This window comes from Hypanus sabinus, chromosome 21 (genome assembly GCF_030144855.1).
Source record: "Hypanus sabinus isolate sHypSab1 chromosome 21, sHypSab1.hap1, whole genome shotgun sequence".
Lineage (NCBI taxonomy): Eukaryota > Metazoa > Chordata > Chondrichthyes > Myliobatiformes > Dasyatidae > Hypanus > Hypanus sabinus.
Window position 1 is genome coordinate 55,719,207 of NC_082726.1, and position 21,627 is coordinate 55,740,833.

The 21,627-nt window shown below is 40.9% G+C and overlaps 1 protein-coding gene and 1 long non-coding RNA gene across 10 annotated transcripts in view; one reads left to right on the forward strand and one right to left on the reverse strand.

Annotated features, from left to right (window-relative positions):
* Positions 1 to 16,066, forward strand: part of LOC132379065 (uncharacterized) — a 57,362-nt gene extending 41,296 nt beyond the window's left edge. For both annotated transcript variants that reach the window (XR_009507281.1, XR_009507280.1), the window contains one exon: positions 15,151 to 16,066. This is a non-coding gene — a long non-coding RNA (uncharacterized LOC132379065). The remainder of the gene's footprint in view (positions 1 to 15,150) is intronic.
* The window catches only part of LOC132379064 (collagen and calcium-binding EGF domain-containing protein 1-like), a 244,161-nt gene that overhangs the window by 77,461 nt on the left and 145,073 nt on the right, over positions 1 to 21,627 (reverse strand). For all 8 annotated transcript variants that reach the window (XM_059946580.1, XM_059946586.1, XM_059946583.1 and 5 more), the window contains exons 8-10: positions 8,477 to 8,625; positions 6,390 to 6,425; positions 2,275 to 2,310 (exon numbers count right to left, since the gene is read on the reverse strand). In XM_059946580.1, the coding sequence (XP_059802563.1) occupies positions 2,275 to 2,310; positions 6,390 to 6,425; positions 8,477 to 8,625 (221 nt within the window). The remainder of the gene's footprint in view (positions 1 to 2,274; positions 2,311 to 6,389; positions 6,426 to 8,476; positions 8,626 to 21,627) is intronic.

Below are 21,627 nucleotides of genomic sequence, written 5' to 3' on the forward strand. Positions count from 1 at the left end.
CAATCTGCCACTGAGAAGATAATGGCGAGCTAGCTTCTTCAACCAAGGCAGTAATAGAAAAGTTATGAAACAATGAAAAGGTCCACTAGGTCATTATAGTTACAAGCCACCCATACCGCAGCAGATGTGGAGTGCTATGGACAATGGACTTACTTCCCTGAAGGCCATTAGTGAGCAAGGTCGGTTTTACAACAGTCCTTAACATTAGTCACCATCAAGACAATATTTTCTTTAATTATTTTTTTCTATATTATTTTTAACTGAAATTAAATTCCATCTCTCCCACAATGGGATTTGAACTTGTTTCTGAAAATTGAAAAAAACTGTAGACGCTGGAAATCTTAAATAGAAACATGAAGTGCTGGAAATACTCAGCAAATGAAGGTTCTTCAGCCTGAAACCTTGATATTATTTCTCTTCCCACCAATGATATAGCCCGACCTGCCGTCTGTTTCAATGGTTCTATTTAATATCAGAGAATGTATACAGTATACAACCTGAAATTCTAACTCTTCCAGCATTTTCTGTTTTTTTTTATATTTCTCCAGATTGTTAGTTCAAGCCTCTGGTTTGCTTGTTCATTAGCTTAACCATTGCACAGGGACTATACTATGCCCAACTGTTTTTATATGCTGCAGAGCTAATTCAACTCTCAAAGTCCACAACCCAAGAATGGTAATTCAAAATCTAAATATGATCTAAGCCATTCTGGCTAGTGCACCCTAGTCTGGACGCTGAAACAGGGAGGTGTGATAGTTATTTTTCCACTGAGGGCATCACTGTTCATGTCTGTCGTGAGCGTATCCAAAATTAAAGCTTGGGACTTATACAATTCATTTTACAAATGAATTCCATAAATTCTTCAAAAGGTTTTCGTCAAATCAAGGATATACTGCTGAGGTTTATAAGTCATTGTTCAGACCGCATATGGAATATTGCAAGCAATTTTGGGCTCTGAATCTAAAGAAAGATGCACTGGCCCTGATGAGTATCCAGAGGTTCACAAGCACGATCCCAAGAATGAAAAGCTTAATGTATGAGGAGTGTTTGGTGTTTCCGGTCCCGTACTCAATGGAGTTCAGGAGGATAAGAGGGGTCTCATTGAAACCTATTGGATACTTCAAGGCTTGGATACAGTGGACTTGGAGAGGATGATTCCATAAGGAGGAGAGTTTATGATCCAAAGACTCAACCATAAGATAAAGAGATGTCCCTTTAAAACTGAGATGAGGAGGAATATCTTTAGCTAGTGTGTGGCTACTGTCTAGAATTTGTTGCTACAGAGGGCTATGGAGGCAAAGTCACTGGGCATATTTAAGGCAAGGTGTGACAGGTTCTTGATTGTTAAGGGGTTTAGGATTACAGGGAGAAGGCAGCAGAATGGGTTTGGAAAAAAGCAGCCATATTTGAATGGCAGAGCAGTTCTCAATGGGCCGAATAGGCTAATTCTGCCTCTTTATCTTATGGTCTTAAATTGTGGAGCTGATTGTGTACTTCAGGAAGAGTAAGACGAAGAGATACATACCAATCCTCAAAGAGGGATCAGAAGTGGAGAGAGTGAGCAGCTTCAAGTTTCTGGATGTCAAGATCTCTGAGGATCTAACCTGGTCCCAACATATTGATGGAGTTATAAAGAAGGCAAGACAACAGCTATACTTTATTAGGAGTTTGAAGAGAATTGGCATGTCAACAAATATACTCAAAAACTTTTAAAGTTGTACCGTGGAGAACATTCTGACAGGCTGCATCACTGTCTGGTATGGAGGGGCTACTGCACAGAACCTAAAGAAGCTGCAGAGGGCTGTAAATCTAGTCAGCTCCATCTTGGACACTAGCCTACAAAGTACCCAGGACATCTTTAGGGAGCGGTGTCTCAGAAAGGCAGTGTATATTATTAAGGACCTCCAGCACCAAGGGCACTCTTCTCATTGCTACCATAAGGTAGGAGATACAGAAGCCTGAAGGCACACACTCAGCAATTCAAGAACAGTTTCTTCCCCTCTGTCATCCAGTTCCTAAATCAACTTTGAAGCTTTGCACACTATCTCACATTTTTTGTAATATACCATATTTCTGTTTTTGCACGTTTTTCTTTAATCTATTCAATATACATAATTGATTTACTTAATTATTATTATGTTTTATTTTATCCTTTATTATTTTTTTTTCTTCTGCTAGAATATGTTGAACTGCTGCTTCTAAGTTAACAAATTTCACATGCTGGTGATAATAAACCTGATTCTGATTATTTTAAGGTAAACTAGGTTCTCTTACCGGTAGGCCTCGTGGTCCAGGAAGTCCCCGCTCACCCTGGGGAAAAAAAACGGTAAAGTTTATCAATCAAATGCTGACTCTCAAGCCATCCATAAACAGTTTCATCCTGCTCATGTTTGTCTCATGATTACTGAGAACAGAGATATATATTCCGTGCAGTTCAGATTGTCCTGTTACAGGAAGGATGTGGAGTCCTTGTGAAAGGCACAGAAATGTTTTACCAGGATGCTGCCGAGATTAGAGGGGAGGAAGTACAAGAAGAGGTTGGACAAACTTGAGATGTTTTCTCTGAAGTGTCGGAGGCTGAGAGGGTGCCTGATAGAAGTTCATAAAAATGCGAGTGAGACAGGGTGGAAATGTCAAATGTGAGAGGGGGAAAGTTCTTTTAGACAGAGTGGTAGGTGTCTGGAACAGGCTGCTTGTGGTGGAAGCAGATATGAGAGTAGCATTTAAGAGGCTTTTAGATAGGCCATAAGTCATAGGAGCAGAATTTTAGGCCTTTCAGCCCATCGAGTATTCTCCACCATTCCATCATAGCTGATTTATTAACCTTCTGAACCCCATTCTTCTCCATTTTCCCCATAACCTTTGACACCCTTATTAATCAAGAACCTATCAACCTCTACTTTAAGTATACCAATGACTTGGTTTCCACAGACAGGCAATTGAGTATGCAGGGAATGGAGGGATATGGATCATGTGTAGGGAGAAGAGATTGATCTTCCTTTGGTACCACATTCAGCACAGACATAATGGGCCGAAGGGCCTGTCCTATTATTGTACTGTTTTACATTCTGTCTAGCTGTGCAATATCACCAAGGGCACATGCTGAATTGAAGATAATCCTTCAATGATAGCATTTACATGTTTAAAAGGAAACATTTTTGTAGAAAAGACAACAAATTGACCCTAAAAGGGGTTTGTGACTGGAGTCAGCAATTTCATCTCCACTAAGGAACTCAAATTCTTCCATAGTGGATTAACTCCAAATAAAAATATCAACAAATACTGGTTGTAAAGGAGCAATAAACTGTAACAAGCATCTCATATATTGAAAATCAGTAAAGCTAAAAATAAGTTGGATATTTAGCATTCATGTGGTAAGCAAAGATATATTCAACACTTTGCATGAATGAATAATGACCTCCATAGCCTCCAGTCTGTTTAAATTCTTTATTGTTTGTTAAAGATAATTTAAGTTACTTTTTGAAGTACTTGGTATCAAGCATCTAGTTTTCATCTTGTTGGTTATCCAATGCCCGGATTAAGCAAAGTTGTGAAGATAGGCTACTAACCTTTGAGACAAGAATGGTCAGAAGAAGTGGATGCTAAGATATGTGCTGGACGTGCTCAGGTGTAAGCTCTGGGAATGTAGTAAGGTGATTGAATTACTGGACAAGTAATTGAGAGTTCCACACTAAAGGAATATGTTCAATTTCTCCACTTTAAAGTTAGTTATTTTAAGCTATCTTATTAATCATAAAATGGGAATGGTCCAATAGTTACCTTTAGGAAGAAAATATATTGTCCTTGCTTGGCCTACGTAACCCCCAGGTCCCCAGTGACCACTCAAGGAGCTCTACAGCAACCAGAACATAGCAGCCTGCTTGATTTTCCTCTCAAGTATTATCTTGAACATTAATTCATTCCACCATAGGCACACTGTGCCTGCAATGTGCATCAAAGAATCAGCGTACGTCAGCACAGAAACAGGCCCTTTTGCCCATATAGGCCTTGTTAGTCCAGTTGTCTGCCTCCATCTACTAGCTCCTGGACTATAGCCATCCATACCCTTCTCATCCATGTACCTATCCAAACTTCTCTTAAATGTTACAGTTGAAGCAGCATCCAATACTTTCACTGGCAGCTCATCCCACATTTTCTGAGTGAAGAAGCTCTCCCTCAGACTCACCAGAAATTTTACAAGGGTGTTGCCAGGACATGAGGACCAGAGTTATAGGGTAACATTGAATAAGATAGGGGAATCAAGGACTACATAGATGGCACAGATTTAAAGTAAGAGGAAGGAACCCGAGGGGCATATTTTTCACCCAGAGAGTGGACCATATGTTGAATGAGCTGCCAGAGGAAGTGGTTGAGACAGGTACATTAACAACTTTTAAAAGACACTTGGAACAGTAGATGGATAGGAGAAGTTCAGAAGATATGGGTCAAATGTGGGAAAGTCTAGCTTAGATGGGCATCTTGGTCAGCATGGGCTAGTTGGGCTCATCAGGATGGTAGACAAAAATGCTGGTTTGGGCTCCATGCCGAAAAGAATAAATGAATAAAAGCGATGATTAACTCAAATGCTCTCTGAAACAGCCTAGCAAGGTATTCCAACTAACAAACCACGTTAACAGCTTAAGAGATTACTTTACTTACTCCCTTTAGGAATAGACAATGAATGCTGATCTTCCCTGTAATACCTACCTCCCATGAGTAGATAAAATATAACCCATCCTCTGCGTCAGCAGGTCCTGGGTGCAATCTCATATTTAGACTGCACAAGTATTGCTATTTTCCCAATAGTAAGCAGACACGATGCCTAATGAAACCTGAGACAACTTTAAAGAACAACATATTGAAACCAACACACCCAGAACAGGAAAGGCATTGAAACAGATGGAGATGAAGGTAAATCACATCAGCATGGCCAAAACTAATAACAAAGCCAATACAATACAGAGTTGCTGAACCAACCCAGTGCAATATAATACCCATAACTACACATTGCTCAAATGCCAGTCTTAAGTCCGCACTGTTCTTGTGTAGATGGCTGGGATTTAAATTTGTGGTTGGAGCTGGGGCACTTAATCTAGGCTGCCAACGTGGCACTGATAATGATTTTTTGCCCTATAACTTAAGGTTCTTGGATGAGTCATAGAGGCCTGCTTCCCAGTTTCTGGGCCAGCACTTCTACCTTAACCAGCTTTGGTCCCATGAGTCTTGATAAAGGGTCTCAGCCCAAAATGTCGACTGTTTATTTTCTTGCATAAATGTCGCCTGACTTGCTGAGTTTCTCCAGCGTTTTGTTTGTATTGCTCTGGATTTCTAGCACCTGTGGAATCTCTTGCATCTTGGTCCTATTGAGCTTTTTTTTATGTAGGATCTTGCAATATTTCATCAGCTTTTACTGAATTGTCTATACCCAAACACATCACTGCATCCTTGTTTAGGAGCTGATTATTAACCCCCATCTTTTAGTTAGGATCCAATTCAATGAACATGGCTTATCTATCTTATTTAGACAGAAGCCAAGAGAGGAACTTGGAGAGGGTGGGGGTGAAGAAAAACTGAACCATCTTGAAACACGTCTTCAGAAGCCACCCGACTGTCTGTGTAACCTGCTAGAACATTTGATTTCTAAGCACTTGCAATAATGCTTCAAATTTACTCTTGATTCGGTAGAATCATCAACCAAATCTTAAATGCTTTCTCCAAAGAACAACAGTGTACCACATGGGGTTCTAATCCAGTAGTTCCGTAGCTACCGTTAATGAGTCTAGCTTTTCAATTCCAGATTTATTTTTATTCATTGAATTTAAATTCTACAGTTCTTATAATGGGCTTTGATCTTGGTCCCAGACCATTTAGAACATAGAACACGACAGCACAGTGCAGGCCCTTTGGCCCACCATGTTGTGTCAACCTTTTAACCTACTCTAAGGCCAATCTAACCCTTCCCTCCTATGTAGTTCTCCATTTTTCTATCATCCACTTGTCTAGTGAAGAGTTTCTTAAATGCCTCTGCCACAACTCCTGGCACCCACTACTCTGTGTGGAAAAACGTACTCTGACATCCCCCCCCTCAATACTTGCTTCCAATCAGGTTGAAATTATGCCACCTCATATTAGCCATTTCTGCCTTGTGAGAAAGTCTTTGGGGAATGTCCACTCAATCTAAGCCTCTTATTTCTACAGAGTTCTGGATTACTAGTAACTGGCCTTTTCTGAATGGTGCTTCACTGAGGTATGCTTAAGTATAATTTGGATTGTTAATTAATCTGCAATATTCAACTCAGAAGCAAAGAATGTATACCCTGAAACAAGTCACAAAGCGGATTCTTCACAAAAAGGTGTTGCTCAAGAGAAAGAACTGAACAATACTGTACCTTTATTCCATTCTTTCCTGGTGTGCCAGGTGCACCCTGGAAAAGAAACAGATATATTTAAAGTGCATAATATTTATAATTGAGAGCATATATTGTAGGGGCAGGTTGCTACATTAATTGGTAAGGAGGACTGAGTAAAATGCCCCTGCGATTAGAGCTGCTGCAATACTGCAACAACCTGGTGAGCAACAAAATTTGAAAACGCAAACACGAGGAAATCTGCAGATTCTGGAAATTCAAGCAACACACACAAAATGCTGGTGGAACACAGCAGGCCAGGCAGCATCTATAGGGAGAAGCACTGTCGATGTTTTGGGCTGAGACCCTTCAACAGTACAAAGTTGACAGTGCTTCTTCCTATAGATGCTGCCTGGCCTGCTGCGTTCCACCAGCATTTTGTGTGTGTTGAAGCGACAAAATTTGGCAAGTGCCCAGCGGCTCAAGGGAAGGCAATGTGGGCAAAGTTGACATAGGTGAATGCTCAAATTCAGCTATAGTTCCAACTCACTCAGCAGGTTCTCAGTTTCAAAAAAACTCAATATTGGGAGGACGTGTGACAGAATTGTGTGCAGTATGAAGAAGGGGAGTCATGGGATGAAACAGCATGGAAACTGGCCCTTCAACCCAAATGGCCCATGCCAACCAAAAAGCCATGCCCCTCCAACCTATTTGCATATAATCTTCTAAAGCTTTCCAATCCATGTACCCATCCAACTGGCTGTCGAACGTCATTATTGTACCTGCCTTCACCACTGCCTCTGGCAGTTCATTCCATCTACACACCACTATCTGCCCCTCAGATGCCTTTTCCTTCTCATCATAAAATTATGCCCTCTAGTTACCTGGGTTTCAGCAATTAAGTTACAGAGAAAGGTTGAACAAGTTAGGTCTCTATTCATTGGAGCGTAGAAGGTTGAGGGGGGATTTGATCGAGGTATTTAAAATTTTGAGAGGGATAGATAGAGTTGACGTGAACAGGCTGTTTCCATTGAGAGTAGGGGAGATTCAAACTAGAGGACATGATTTGAGAGTTAGGGGGCAGAAGTTTAAGGGAAACACGAGGAGGTATTTCTTTACTCAAAGAGTGATAGCTGTGTGGAATGAGCTTCCTGTAGAAGTAGTAGAGGCCAGTTCAGTTGTGTCATTTAAGGTAAAATTGGATAGGTATATGGACAGGAAAGGAGTGGAGGGTTATGGGCCGAGTGCGGGTAGGTGGGACTAAGTGAGATTAAGGGTTCGGCACGGACTAGGAGGGCCAAGATGGCCTGTTTCTGTGCTGTGATTGTTATATGGTTATATGGTTATAGTTCTTGATTACCCAATGCTGGGGGGAGAAAATAAGACAGGGTGAATGTACTCTTGCTATACTCTCATGATTTTATACACCATCTATAAAATCATTTCTCAGTATCCTATTCTCCAAGAAATAAAGTCCTAGCCTGCCCAACCTCTTTGTAACTCAGACGTTAATGTCCTGGCAACACCTTTGTAATTATTTTGAGCACTCTTTCCAGTTTAATAATATATTTTAGTATAAGTTAGTTTTCAAAAATGATATATTTTTAGTAAAACTCCAATAAGCTGCTGTTGCACTGTTCAGAGTTCCCAATGGTTCTGGATCTGGCTCTATAGCTGAGTGTAATTTTCCAGCTCACCAGGGCCCTGGTTCCCAGGCCGTCTTCCCCCTCATTGAGAACGCACTTCCTAAGCTCCCTATCCACGCAGCAGGGTCCCAGCTCCTGCACTTTCTTCCCCCTCATCATGACCCTCGATCCTGTGCCCACTAGAAAATTAAAGGTAATGTTTAAAAAAAGGTGAACTATGATCATGTTTGGAAGTGGCACTAATATCTGGAAAATATGACTGTCCACCACTGCCAAAGACTGAAGTAGGCTGCATTATTAGAGTTTACTATACTCTTAAATATTTAAACAATACATTAATAAAAATCAGGAAAAGTAAATGACTCATTTTCACTCATGTTTAATCAAGCTCTATGACACTATTCAAACCAGTCTTGGTTTTGAAGTGTCTTCCAAGATCAGTATCTTTGTCACGCAGCCCAGTGATACTCAGAATCCACCTACCACTGGACCTCGTCTTCCTCTCCTGATGGAGGACAGATCAGGAGTTGGACCCATGGGGCCCATGAAGCCTCTGGGCCCACGTGGTCCAGGAGCTCCTGGAGCTCCCTCTGGTCCCATCATGCCTTTAGCTCCTGGACGTCCCGGAGAACCTAAAAACAGAGAAATTGAGAAATGGCAAGAAATAATTATTGAGCCCAATTCATTATCGTGTTTTGACCAAGATGCTTTTGTATAAGAACAGAAGGAAACAAGACTAGAAATTGGCTACCAGGCATCGCAAGCTTTCCCTGCCATTTAAAATGATCATGGCTGATCTACACTTGCCTTACCTCCTCTTCTGTGCTGGTTTACCATTGCCCTCAATTCCCAAATCTTCCATTAATGTACATACCTTAATCTTAAACCCTTCTAGTGATCAAAACTTCTAGAACCATCTGGCATAGAGAATTTGAAGTTCACCACCCTCTTTGAAAAGAACCCTTGATGCACCCCTGTGTTAAATGAACAGCTCCTTATCTTATCATTCAGTTTGCAAGATTATTACATCTCTTTTTATATTAACAATGACAAAAATCAAAGTATTATTTTCAGTTAATTTTTTTTAATGTGGAAAACTTTATAGAATAGTTTGCAATTTTTCTGACCGCTATTATAATTAAAGCTGTTTTAAAACAAGCCACACTCACATATTAACATACACCCAGTGTCCACTTTATTAGGTACACCTTTACACCTGCTCAGAAATGCAAATATCTAACCAGCCAATCATGTGGCAGCAACTCAAGGGATAAAAGCATGCAGACAAGGCCAAGAGGTTCAGTTGTTCAGACCAAACATTAGAATGGGGAGGAAAAGTGATCTAAGTGACTTTGACCAATCGATGATTGTTGGTGCCAGATGGGGTGGTCTGAGTATCTCAGAAGCTGCTGATCTCCTGGGATTTTCATGCATAATAGTCTCTAGAGTTTACAGAGAATGCTGCAGAAAACAAAAAAAAATCTAATGAGTGGTGGTTCTGTGAGTGAAAATGTCTTGTTAATGAGAGAGATCGGAGGAAAATGGACTGACAGATTCAAGCTGACAAGAAGGTGCCAGTAACTCAAATAACCATGCATTTCAACAGTGGTTTGCAGAAGAGCATCTCTGAACACACAACATGTTGAACCTAGAAATGGATGTGGCTCTACTTCTGTACCTAATAAAATGGCCACTGATTGTACATTAAAGCTCACATTATTTCAACGTAACGCAATGCTGTGTATCCAGAGTTGCACAGAACTGAGAGGCCAATCAATCCGATGTTTCTAAACCGGTTTTTATATTGCACCCTACTCGTTCCAGTACTCTGACATTCTTTCCTTTGGCAACACTGAACCTCGAAGTAATCCACGCCCACCCTGAGATTTTATTGAGCTGTAGTATTCACTGTTACTGAAGCAATAAACTGCAGATCCTGGAATTCCAAAACAGAATGCAGGGAGCATGAAGCAGGTCAGGCATCACTCTCCAATGAGACTGTCTGACATGCAGCGCTTTCAAAGTGTTTACAGTTAAATGATTTGGTTAACTTCTCAGAAACAGTGATGCTTTGGAATTATCTTTATAATATCTGGAGGAAACATCGACCTGAATGTAGCACTACTGTGTTGTATGGTGCAGTCTGAGATCTTGCAAGGTCACATTTCACAAATTCAGTTCTTAACATGTTTCATTCCACATCTTTATTTCCTGTCATGAGATGCAACATACTGTTATATAACACTTTACGTGCTCAGAGCCCCTCGTGTTATGACATACCCTTTAGTCCTCTTACAAATCAATCAACAGCTTGATTCTGTGTTCTATTCAAACTCTGCATCGAACGAAAAAAATGTTGATGACTAAAACATGATCTGGGAAGTCATTCGATCAAAAGGAATTCTATTTCTCCTGGAACGCAGCAGGCCAGGCAGCATCTATAGGAAAAAACACAGTCAACGTTTCAGGCCGAGACCCTTCGTCAGGACTAACTGAAAGAAAAGATAGTAAGAGATTTGAAAGTAGGTGTTCAGCGAAACGGTCTCTCAGTCTGCGTTGGGTCTCACCAATATATAAAAGGCCACACCGGGAGCACCGTATGCAGTATGCCACACCGGCCGACTCACACCCCTCCCCCTACCCCACCCTTACACTTCCTCCCTTACCACCATTCAGGGCCCCAGACAGTCCTTCCAGGTGAGGCGACACTTCACCTATGAGTTGGCAGACTGGGAGACCATTTCGCTGAACACCTACACTCTGTCTGCCAGAGAAAGCAGGATCTCCCAGTGGCCACACATTTTAATTCCACGTCCCATTCCCATTCTGATATGTCTATCCATAGCCTCCTCTACTGTCAAGGTGAAGCCACTCTCAGGTTGGAGGAACAACACCTTATATTCCGTCTGGGTAGCCTCCAACCTGATGGCATGAACATTGATTTCTCTAACTTCCGTTAATGCCCCTCCTCCCCTTCTTACCCCATCCCTGATTTATTTATTTATTCCCCCCTCCCTTTTTCTCCCTCTGCCCATCACTCTTTGCCTGTTCTCCATCTCCCTCTGGTGCTCCCCTTCCCCTTTTTTCCTCCCTGGGCCTCCTGTCCCATGATCCTTTCCCTTCTCCAGCTCTGTATCACTTTTGCCAATCACCTTTCCAGCCCTTAGCTTCACCCCACCCCCTCCAGTCTTCTCCTATCATTCGGATTTCCCCCTCCCCCTCCTACTTTCAAATCTCTTACTATCTTTTCTTTCAGTTAGTCCTGACGAAGGGTCTTGGCCCAGAACGTCGGCAGTGCTTCTTCCTATAGATACTGCCTGGCCTGTTGAATTCCACCAGCATTTTTTGTGTGCGTTGCTTGAATTTCCAGCATCTGCAGATTTCCTCGTGTTTGCATTCTATTTCTCCTCTTCACATAGTTTCATCGAGCCTTAGAGCGAGAGAGCACGGGAACAGGCCCTTCGGCCCACCAACTCTGTACTGACAATTAGATGCCCATTTGCACCAATCCTACAGGAAATTCACTTCTTATTCTCTCACTTTCCCATAAATTCCCCACTGATCCTTCCCCTGCCTTCACACTCGGGTAACTTACAGTAGCCAGTTGATCCACAAGATGGCATGACATTGAGATGTGAGATGAAACCAGAGTTCTCAGTGTAAGCAGGGGAGAAGGGCTGAGATGGGGGACTCAGATGGTCACCAGGAGAACATGCAAATTCCACACAGACAACACCAGAGGTCAGGATTGAAATGAGTTTCTGATGCTGTGATGCAGCAGTTCTTCGGCTGACTTGTTGCTTGTCTTCCCTATTATTTCTTGATCCTCTCTGTCAACTTGTAGTGACTTCTGTTTGAGGACTCTTAGGTTGCTCTGAACACCAACCGTTTTTTTTTTCTAATTTAAAACAATACTCCACCTTATTATTTTCTCTGCCAAACTGGATGACTTCACATTTTTGCACCTTATATTCCACCTGCCATGTCCTTTCCAAATCATATAGTCTGTTTGTACGGTTCTCAAGCCTCTCTGCATCCTCCTCATTCTCCATTCAACATCAAGATTAGAACATACTTCAGTTTCTATGCATGTATCTACCATAACTGTGAATCTGTGGAATTCATTGCCACAGGCAGCTGTGGAGGACAAGGCATTGGGTATATGTGAAATGGAGGTTGGTTGATTCCTCTTGAAGATGGGCTTGATGGTGGGGAGTTGTTCCTGTGATGGAGTAGGCTGAAACTACAACCCTCTGCAACCTCTTGTGATCCTGCTGTGCATTGGTGCTATAACTGTCCTATGGACATGAAGGGAAATAAAGCAATAGTAAACAGTAAAGTTCATATTGCTGTGGTATTTTTAATGAGATTGCAACTGCTCTAATCTGGACCAATAAACAAATTGCTGGAGGAGCTCAGTGGGTGGTTTAGCACCTGAGAGAAAGGAATTGTTAACATTTTGCGTGGGATCTCTGCATCAAGGCTCTTTCTATTTTTGACATCTGATTTCGTAAGAGAGTGTATTAATTTTGCCTCTGAAATAAGAGCCTAGGAATTAACGTGGAACAAATTACTCTTGACCTTCTTCTCATTTCTCTGTTTGAACCAGAAATATTGGCAATCACATTGCCTTCTTAAAGGTACAAATTCCTTCCACCAACAAAGGTGTTTTTTTCTCTTTGGGAGATGGCGTTTTCCTGATTCCATTACTTGCAAAACAGAAGATAGATAACAGCAAGTTGACAACAAATCTCCTGATTGTTTAAGTTTGCATTGGATTTCAGCCACAAAAAAATCAGTAAGATTTACGTTAGTCACGGAAGCATTCTTCAAAGACAAGTTGAAGGCACATTTTTGAAGAAAATGCTTTGACGGTGTATCATGTGAAGTGTAACTATTCAATAGTGTTTCCAAGTTTCCACGTTAATGTGATAAACACATTCTCACTTACTGTGGAGTGATTCTTGCAAAATACTCTTTCAAACTCTCGACCCAAAGACACTGTGAAGAAGGTGTATACAAAATACAGTGTCAAATATAAATGGTGCCAGAAGGCAGCCAGAAATATCATGAATCCCACCCACTCTGTTCATGGACCGTTTGTCCCACTCATATCAGAAAGAGTTTCAATATTCAAGGACATCCCTTTAGAAGAGAGATGAGAGAAGAGGGATTGGTGAATCTGTGGAATTCATTACCACAGAGAGCTGTGGAGGTCAAGTCATTGGGTATATTTAAAGCAGAGGTTCAAAGTTCAAAGTAAATTTATTATCAACATATGTATATGTCACCAGATACAACCCTGAGATTCATTTTCTTGTGGGCGTACTCAACAAATTCAATAGCCATAATAAAATCAATGAAAGACCACACCAACAGGGCGGTTGTTTGAAAAGTCATTGAAATTGAGTCCACAGATTGTGGGAACATTTCAATGACAGGACAAATGAAGTTATCCCCTTTGGTTCAAGAGCCTGATGGTTGAGGAGTAATAACTGTTCCTGAACCAGGTGGTATGGATCCTACACCTCCTGCACTTATTTCCCTATGACAGCAGTGAGAAGAGAGCATGTCCTAGCCGGTGGGGGTCCCAGATAGAGGATGCTGCTTTCCTGTGACAACACTCTGTGTGGATATGCTCAGTGGTGGGGAGGGCTTTACCCATGATGGACCTGGCCATATCCACTAATTCTTGAAGGATTTTCTATTCAAGGGCATAGGTGTTTCCACACCAGGCTGTGATGCAGCCAGTAAATACACTCATCAGAGTAAAGCGAGTAAAGTGGAGGGCTAAGCACACAGCCTTGTGGTGCACCTGTGTTGATGGAGATTACAGAGGAGATGACTTTGCCAATCTGAACTGAGCAGGCCAGGCAGAATCTATGGAAAAGAGTACAGTCAATGTTTCAGGCTGACACCCTTCAGTTGGACTTAGAGAAACTGATATTCCATTTGGCTCCTGCTAGTAATCTTCAAGTACCAACTTGACATCTTTGACCCAAATCAACAGAAATAGCTGAAAAGCCTCCTGCCATAACTTCTGGTTCTAGGAAATGGGACTTTACTTTTTTGTTGTTGGAGCATGTTCCTAAATTCTCCCTCGGGCAGTATTTCAAAGTATCGTGTGAAACATGCATCACTTAAAAATAATACCGATAGAAGTTCAAAAAATGAATGAAGCATTTTTCTCCCTACCTGCCTGTACTTGACTTGTATTCCCAATCCCTGACTTGTAAATCTTAATAATGTATCTAATTATCTTGCTTTTCACACTGCAACTTGATTATTCAGAAACAATTCTTTCATCTGCTTGTCAAAAAGTATTAATTAAGATTGGTGAAATTGGAAATAAATATGTTTATTTGGCAAAGAAAGGGAATCACATTTATATAGCTCCTTTCTTGGCCTCAACGTGTTTTAAAAACCATTGACCATAAGACATAGGAGCAGAATTAGGCCATTCAGCCCATCGCTTTTTCTCTGCCATTACTTTATGGCTGATTTATTATCCCTCTTAACCCCGTTCTCCTGTCTTCAACTCACAACCTTTGATGCCCTGACTAATCAATAATTTATCAACCACCACTTAAATATATCCAATGACTTGGCTTCCAGAGCCATCGGTAGCAATGAATTCCACAAATTCACCACCCTCTGGCTAAAGAAATTCCTCCTCATCTCTGCTCTAAAGGGCCGTCCTTGTATTCTGAGGCTGTGTCTCTGGTCCTAGACTCTCCCACTGTAAGAAATGTTCTCTCCACACCCACTCTATTTAGGTCTTAAAGTATTTGATACATTTCAATGGCATCCCCACTGACTCTTCTAAACTCAGGTGACAACAGCCCCATAACCATCAAATACTCCTAAAATACTTTATAGACAATGTGGCCATTTGGTCGCTGGTACTGGTAGAGGAAGCACAGTAGTCAGTTTACAAATAACAGGCTCCTACAAACACAATTCTGATCTGGGTGTTGGTTGAAGAGTAAGAAGACTGCCCTGCTCTTCTCTATGAAACAAAATGCAAACTCTTGGGGCCACCTAAGAAGTTTAATTTCTCATCGAAGTATATTCATGCTGCCAGCACCACACTGGCCAATCTAGTAATGTGCTTGGCACTCTGTAGTGTGGCTTCAATCCACAACTTTCTCTTTCAGAGGTGAGTGTTCCTGCCATTGAGCTGATACTTGAGGGGAGGTTTTCAAATGGACGGAGAAGAAACAGCACTGAGATGGATGTAGCGGAAAAGAAATTATATTCATCACACGAACAGTTCACAAGTTGGAAATGCAGCTGTGAACCAAGTTTCCACATGGCAGAAGACACCTACATCCCCACAGCAACTGGCAAATCCATCCCGCTAGTCTCCCAAATGCTCATTCATCTGCCGTTCTTATGTTAGGGAGGAACTTTACTGTTTTGTTGTCCTTTGGGCTTTTGGTTGTACTCTTGTTTTTCCCAGGATATTACACAGCAAGTCTTGAAGCCTTGAGGACAGTGGTCCAGGCTTGATGGCAGACTAAAGAGCATGCTGTATTTTACCCCATCAATTTACCTTGGAGAACACATTACTGTGAAGCTCTGGAGTGATTGCATTGCACAATATTTTTTATTATCTAACTATCTTTCACTCTCTGTACCTAGTAGTAATCCTGATCCTGTCTGCTGTAGTTTCTATTATGAAAATCATAATCATGTTTATTATTGTTAGGGCATATTCTGGAGTTAGGGTGTATAGCAAATATTAACATCAGCAACAATCTTTGGATCTGAATGTGGATTGTAGATTAAATTTAAAATGCAGCTCTGGACAATAGTTTACTGGAGCCATTGACAACAATGGATTGAAAGCCAGACAAGGTTGATTAACTCATTTTGGGTGTCTGGAGTATGGGAGCAAACAAGGAGGTGTGAAAATTGTTGCAATTCAAAGGAAGCACTGTAGATATATTGTCACTATACAACTGTCCTGCCGTTACCGTTGATCTTCAGCATATAAAATGTTATGTAACATTGGGATGATCACACCTCTTCCTCTGAGAGTGTCTCATTTTATTGATTAAAATGCTTGTGTATCCACCTGCTTCAGTGTCTCTCCTGTGACTATTCATGTTACAATATTATCACTGTCTTATTTGTCGCTTACTGGCAGCAGTAAAGAGTAAAGGCATAAAATTACTATAAATTACAAAATTAACAGCTATTTATTTTAAGGGTATATTTATTTAATTTAATTAATAGGTATTTTATTTATCATAAATAGTATATATTTATTATAAGTTCTAATCTTGTGAGCATGCTATGCTGGCACTGGAATCAATGGCGACACTTGCGGGCTGCCCCAGCACACCCTCGGATTGTGTTAGTTGTTAATGCAAATGGTGCATTTCATCATATGTTTTGATGTTTCAATATACATGTGACAAACAAAGCTAATCTTTAATTTTATTTTATGTTAATTTATTTACAAATATCCAGACACCCAGGCCTGGATTTTCCACTTCAGATTCAGTCAGTAAATTGCAGGAAAAACCTACATTCACTTTGCAAGCAATTTATTTTGCTCATGGCTGTGCCCAAAGTAACACATATATTTCCAAATTGCATTTAGCAGTACATGAGACATCTCAGAATCCTCTGAAATTGAATGCATATGTCTAAAAGCACAGAATTTAATTTTTAAAGTCTCCTTTAAGCCAGATGCATTTGGCAGGAACCAATCATGATTGATCAGAGGCAAGGACAATTTAGTAAAAAGTACCAGCTTTGTTTTAAACCAGGCCAAAGGATTGTGGGAACCTACTTTGCACTGGACATTACTGCCCTTGAAACTGATTTCTAGTGAATTTTGAATAGAACGTAACAGTTTAACTGAAGAGAAACCCAACACCTAGATTTTCATTTGTTCATGTGAATGATTTCTTGCTGCATACATTGTGGAACCTATCTAACTCTTAGCCAGGCTACTTTACAGAATATTTGTCCATTGTGGCTGTACTCTCCTCTTCAAAAGATTTATGGAATTAATTCCATTTCTTGTTATATCAAAATTCAAAGTAAATTTGTTATCAAATTATACATACCCATATACTACCCTGAGATTAACTTTCTTGTTGGCATTCATAGTAGATACAAAGAAACATAATAGAATCAATGAAAAAAAACTACACAGAAATACAGATAGACTGACAACAAATTGTGCAAATACAAAAAGAACAAATAAAAAAATAGACAGATAGATAGATAGGTAAGCAAACAAGTAATTAATTAATATTGACAACATGAGTCTCCCTGTCCCAATTCTCTTTCTGAACACTCTGCTGAGTCTATTTCCATCATCCTTTCGGGCAGTACATCCCAGACTGGTACAACTTGTATGGATACAAGAATCAGGAAAGCTTTCAAAAAGACTGAAATTTACAAGGATGCTGCCGGGCCTTGATGACTTGAGTTATAGGGAAAAGTTAAGTAGGCTAGGAATTTTTATTTCCAAGAATGGGGGGGGGGGGGAAGATTTGATAGAGGTATACAAAATTATGAGGGTTATAGATAGAGTAAATTCGAGCAGGCTTTTTCCACTGAGGTGACGGGTTAAGGGTGAAAGGTGAAATGTTTAACGTGAACTTCAGGTTACTGCTTCACTGAGATGATGATGTAAGTGGGGAACGAGTTGCTATTGGAAGCTGTGTAGGTGGGCTTGTGTCAACACTTAAGAGGTGTTTGGATAAATACATGGATTGGAAGGGTATGTAGGGCTATTGTCCAGTGTGGGGTGGGGGGGTGGTCAATGAGACTAGGTAGAATAACAGTTCAGTATGGACTAGAAGGGCTGAAGGACCTGTTTCTGACTTTATACCTGTGACTCTTAGAGCATAAGAAATAGGATCAAAGTCACTTAGTCCACAGAATTTGCTCCATTTTTTAATGTAACAATCTATCTTCTACTTCAAGGAGGCTTTAGTACCCAATGTTCGATCCAGGAATGTTCTAAGTATCTTAGATGGCACTCACAGATCAGAGGTAGAGTATTTCAAAGACACTTAGCACCAAGTGGCTTAAAAAGGAAAAAGGCAGAAGAAAGGCTTTGGGGGGGAGAAAAACAGTTGTACCATTTGAGGTCTTTCCGGGTCCTCTGGTTTCCTCCTACACTCCAAAGATGTACAGGTTAGTAGGTTAATTGGTCATTGTAAGTTGCGCTGTGATTAGGCTAGGGTTAAATCGATTGATTGCTGGTGGCACAGTTCAAAGGGCATGAAGGGCCTATTTGGTGCTGTAACTCTAAATATAAATCCTGCCATGCATTGTAAGGAGTTTGTACATTCTCCCTGTGACCGCATGGGTTTTCTTCAGATGCTCCGGTTTCCTCCCATTTTCCAAAGATGCACGGTTAGGGTTAGTGAGTTGTGAGCGTGCTATGTTGGTGCTGGAAGCGTGGCAACACTTGCCCAGCGCAATCACCGCTGATTTGATTTGATGTAAACAATGCATTTCACTGTACATTGATAAATAAAGCTAATGTTAATCTTATCTGAATGTTAAAAGAACGGTATGTAAACCATCTTCATGAACCACTGCAGAAAGTACAGCTGTTCGGTAAGGAGTTCCAAGATTTGGAGCAGCAGTGATGATTGAAAAGCAATATGTTTCCAAGTCTAGATGGTGAGAGAGACATGAAGGGGAACTTGCAAGTAGTGCTGTTTCCACGCACCTGCTGCCTTAGTCCTTTGCGGTAGGGGAAGTGCAGATGGATCAACCTATTCAAGGACCTGCAGTATATTTTGCAGGTGGTGCACACTGCAGCCATGATTTTTAGGGTCGTGGAGGGAGACACTGTTAAAGGTAGTGAATAAGATGCTAATGATTCAGTCTGTTTTGTTCTGGATGAAAGTGAACTAGCTGAGAGTTGTTGGAGCGTGCTCATCAAGGCAAGTGGAGTGTATTCCATCACTTTTCTGGCTGATGCCTTGTAGATTGCGGAAAGCCTATGTGGTGTTGGAAGGCAAGAAATTTGCTGTAGAATCCAGCATTAAAGCTATAATCTCCTATCCTGTATGGCCAATTGTCAGTTTGTTCTTCCAAGTTTGGAGCTGAAATCTTTCTTGGTCTCAGCTGAGGTTTCCAGTGTTGGGGTGCCCGAAAGATGTTGGTTATCTGTTAAAATGAGCTGAAGGATCATAAGGCATTTTCAAATGCTACAGTGGTAGCCATTGGGATGCAGGAGCAACTCTTTGTTAATGGGAAGAGATTACAAGATGGGACAGTAGAAAGGTTTAAGGATGTGCTCAAAGCCTCTTTGGAAAAAGTACCGTATTTCCTCTGATTCTTGGGAAACTCTGGCCTGTGGGTGCCCAAAGTGGAGAAGGAACATTCAAGATGGTATTGGGAACTTCCAATCCATTTATCAGCAGTCCAGTGGGAAGGGTGCACCACCTCACAAAACACCTACCCATCCATCTCCCCTCCATCCTGCCTCATCTGTGGACATTTCTTCACTCTCACATTGATCTTTCAGCCACCTCCGCCCCCCAGAACCTCACAAAACAGGAGTGGAAGTGAGTCTGTCTCAGAAGATAGTTGATTACACAATGCATCATATAGTCAGCATGAGCAATCATTAAACACATTGTCAAGTCTTGCAAAGAATACACATGCAATAAAAAATAATAATTAGTGGTTCGTAAACTGTCATGTGGTTCAGGGGACTCTTGCAAAAATCATTTTAATATTATGCTTGTGGTTCATGATAATAGTTTGAAATGAGACTGTATTACACCACAATGACACAGTCTTAAATAATGTTACCTGGAATAGTCCATCAATTTAAAAACAGCTATGTGTCAGCACAAAAATTGTAACCACTTTACTGAAAGGACTTCCGTTTGCAAAATTGTATTAATGATGAAATCTTCCTTAAATTGTGTTGTAAAATATTTAAAGTGTACTTGTTCAAGGGACGTGGATAATGCTGACATTTTGTCTGCTCCAGTTGTCTCCAGACTGATGAGAATGGAGTCGTAAATAAAGCAGACTGAATAAGGCAGCAATTTCTTTCCTTGAAGGACATCAGTGATTTAATGGCAATGGTTATAAAACACAGAACACTACAGCGCAGTACAGGCCCTTCAGCCGAGGTTATTATGCTGAGCTTATAACTTTCTTTAAGATCAAACTAACCCTTCTCTCCAACATAACCTTCTGTTTTCCTGTTGTTCATCCACCTATTTAAGAGTTTCTAAAATTCCTCTTCCACCACCCCAGGCAGGGCATTCCATGGGCTCACCACTTTCTGTGTAAAAAAGCACCTCCCTCTGATACACTCCCCTTTATATTTTCTTCCAGTCACCTTAAAATTATGCCCCTTTGTATTAAACATTTCTGCCGTAGGAAAAAGTCACTGGGTATCCACTCAGTTTATGCCTCTTACCATTCTGTTCACATCTATCAAGTCACCTCTTGCCCTTCTTCATTCCAATTAGAAAAGTCCTAACTTGCTCAACCTCTCATAAGACATGTTCTCTAATCTAGGTAGCATCCTGGTAAATCTCCTCTGCTCTCTCTCTAAAGCTCTAAATCCTTCTTATAATGAAGCAACCAGAACTGAACACATCTTCCAAGAGTGGTCTAACCCGGATTTTACCGGAGGTATCAAATAAAGTGGCCACTGAGTGTATGCTTGTGGTCTTCTGCAGCTTTAGTCCATCCACTTCAAGGTTTGACATGTGGTACATTTAGAGATGCTTTTCTATACACCACTGCTATTATGTGTGGTTATTTGAGTTACAGGTGCCTTTCAGTCAGCTTGAACCAGTCTGGCCAGTGACCTCTCTCATCAACAGGGTGTGTGCATCCACAGAGCCATTGCTCACTGGATGCTTCAATTTGTTTTTCACACCATTCCCTTAACACTAGAGACCATTGCGCATGAAAATCTCAGAGATCAGTTTTTTTCTGAGATACTCAAACCACCCTGTCTGGCACCAACAATCATTCCACAGTCAAAATTACTTAAATCACATTCCTTCCCCATTCTGACATTTAGTCTGAACAATATCTGTACCTCGTGATCATGGCTAGATGTTTTTATGCATTGAGTTGCTGCCACATGATTGGCTGATTAGATATTTACATTAATGAGCAGGTGTACAGGTGTATTAATAAATCAGCCATTGGATGTAGAGCTGCAACTGGCCTCACAGTTGTTGAATTCAACCTTCCAACCAATGAAGGCCAATACATGATACACCTTCTTAACCACCCTGTCAACTTGTGTGGTTTTCTTTAAAGAAAGTCATTTTTTCTTCATTTTTACCCTCAATGCTGATAAGTGTGACTTGATGCATTTTGGAAAGTCAAACCAGTGTAAGAGTCATCACACATTCGCTCTCTCCACCATTATCACACTATGGCTGCATTGTGCACCAGTTACAAAATTTATTACAGTTCCTTGAATAGATTAGTTTAACTACACTGTCCAATCCCTGACCTCCACTACCAACTGGATGGTAGGACACTAGGAAACGTAATGGAACAGAGGGACCCAGAAGAACAAGTGCATAGTTCATTGAAAACAGCAGCACAATTAGATCGAGTAGTGAAAATGGCGTTTTGCACTCTGGCTTTCATTCTCAGGGCCA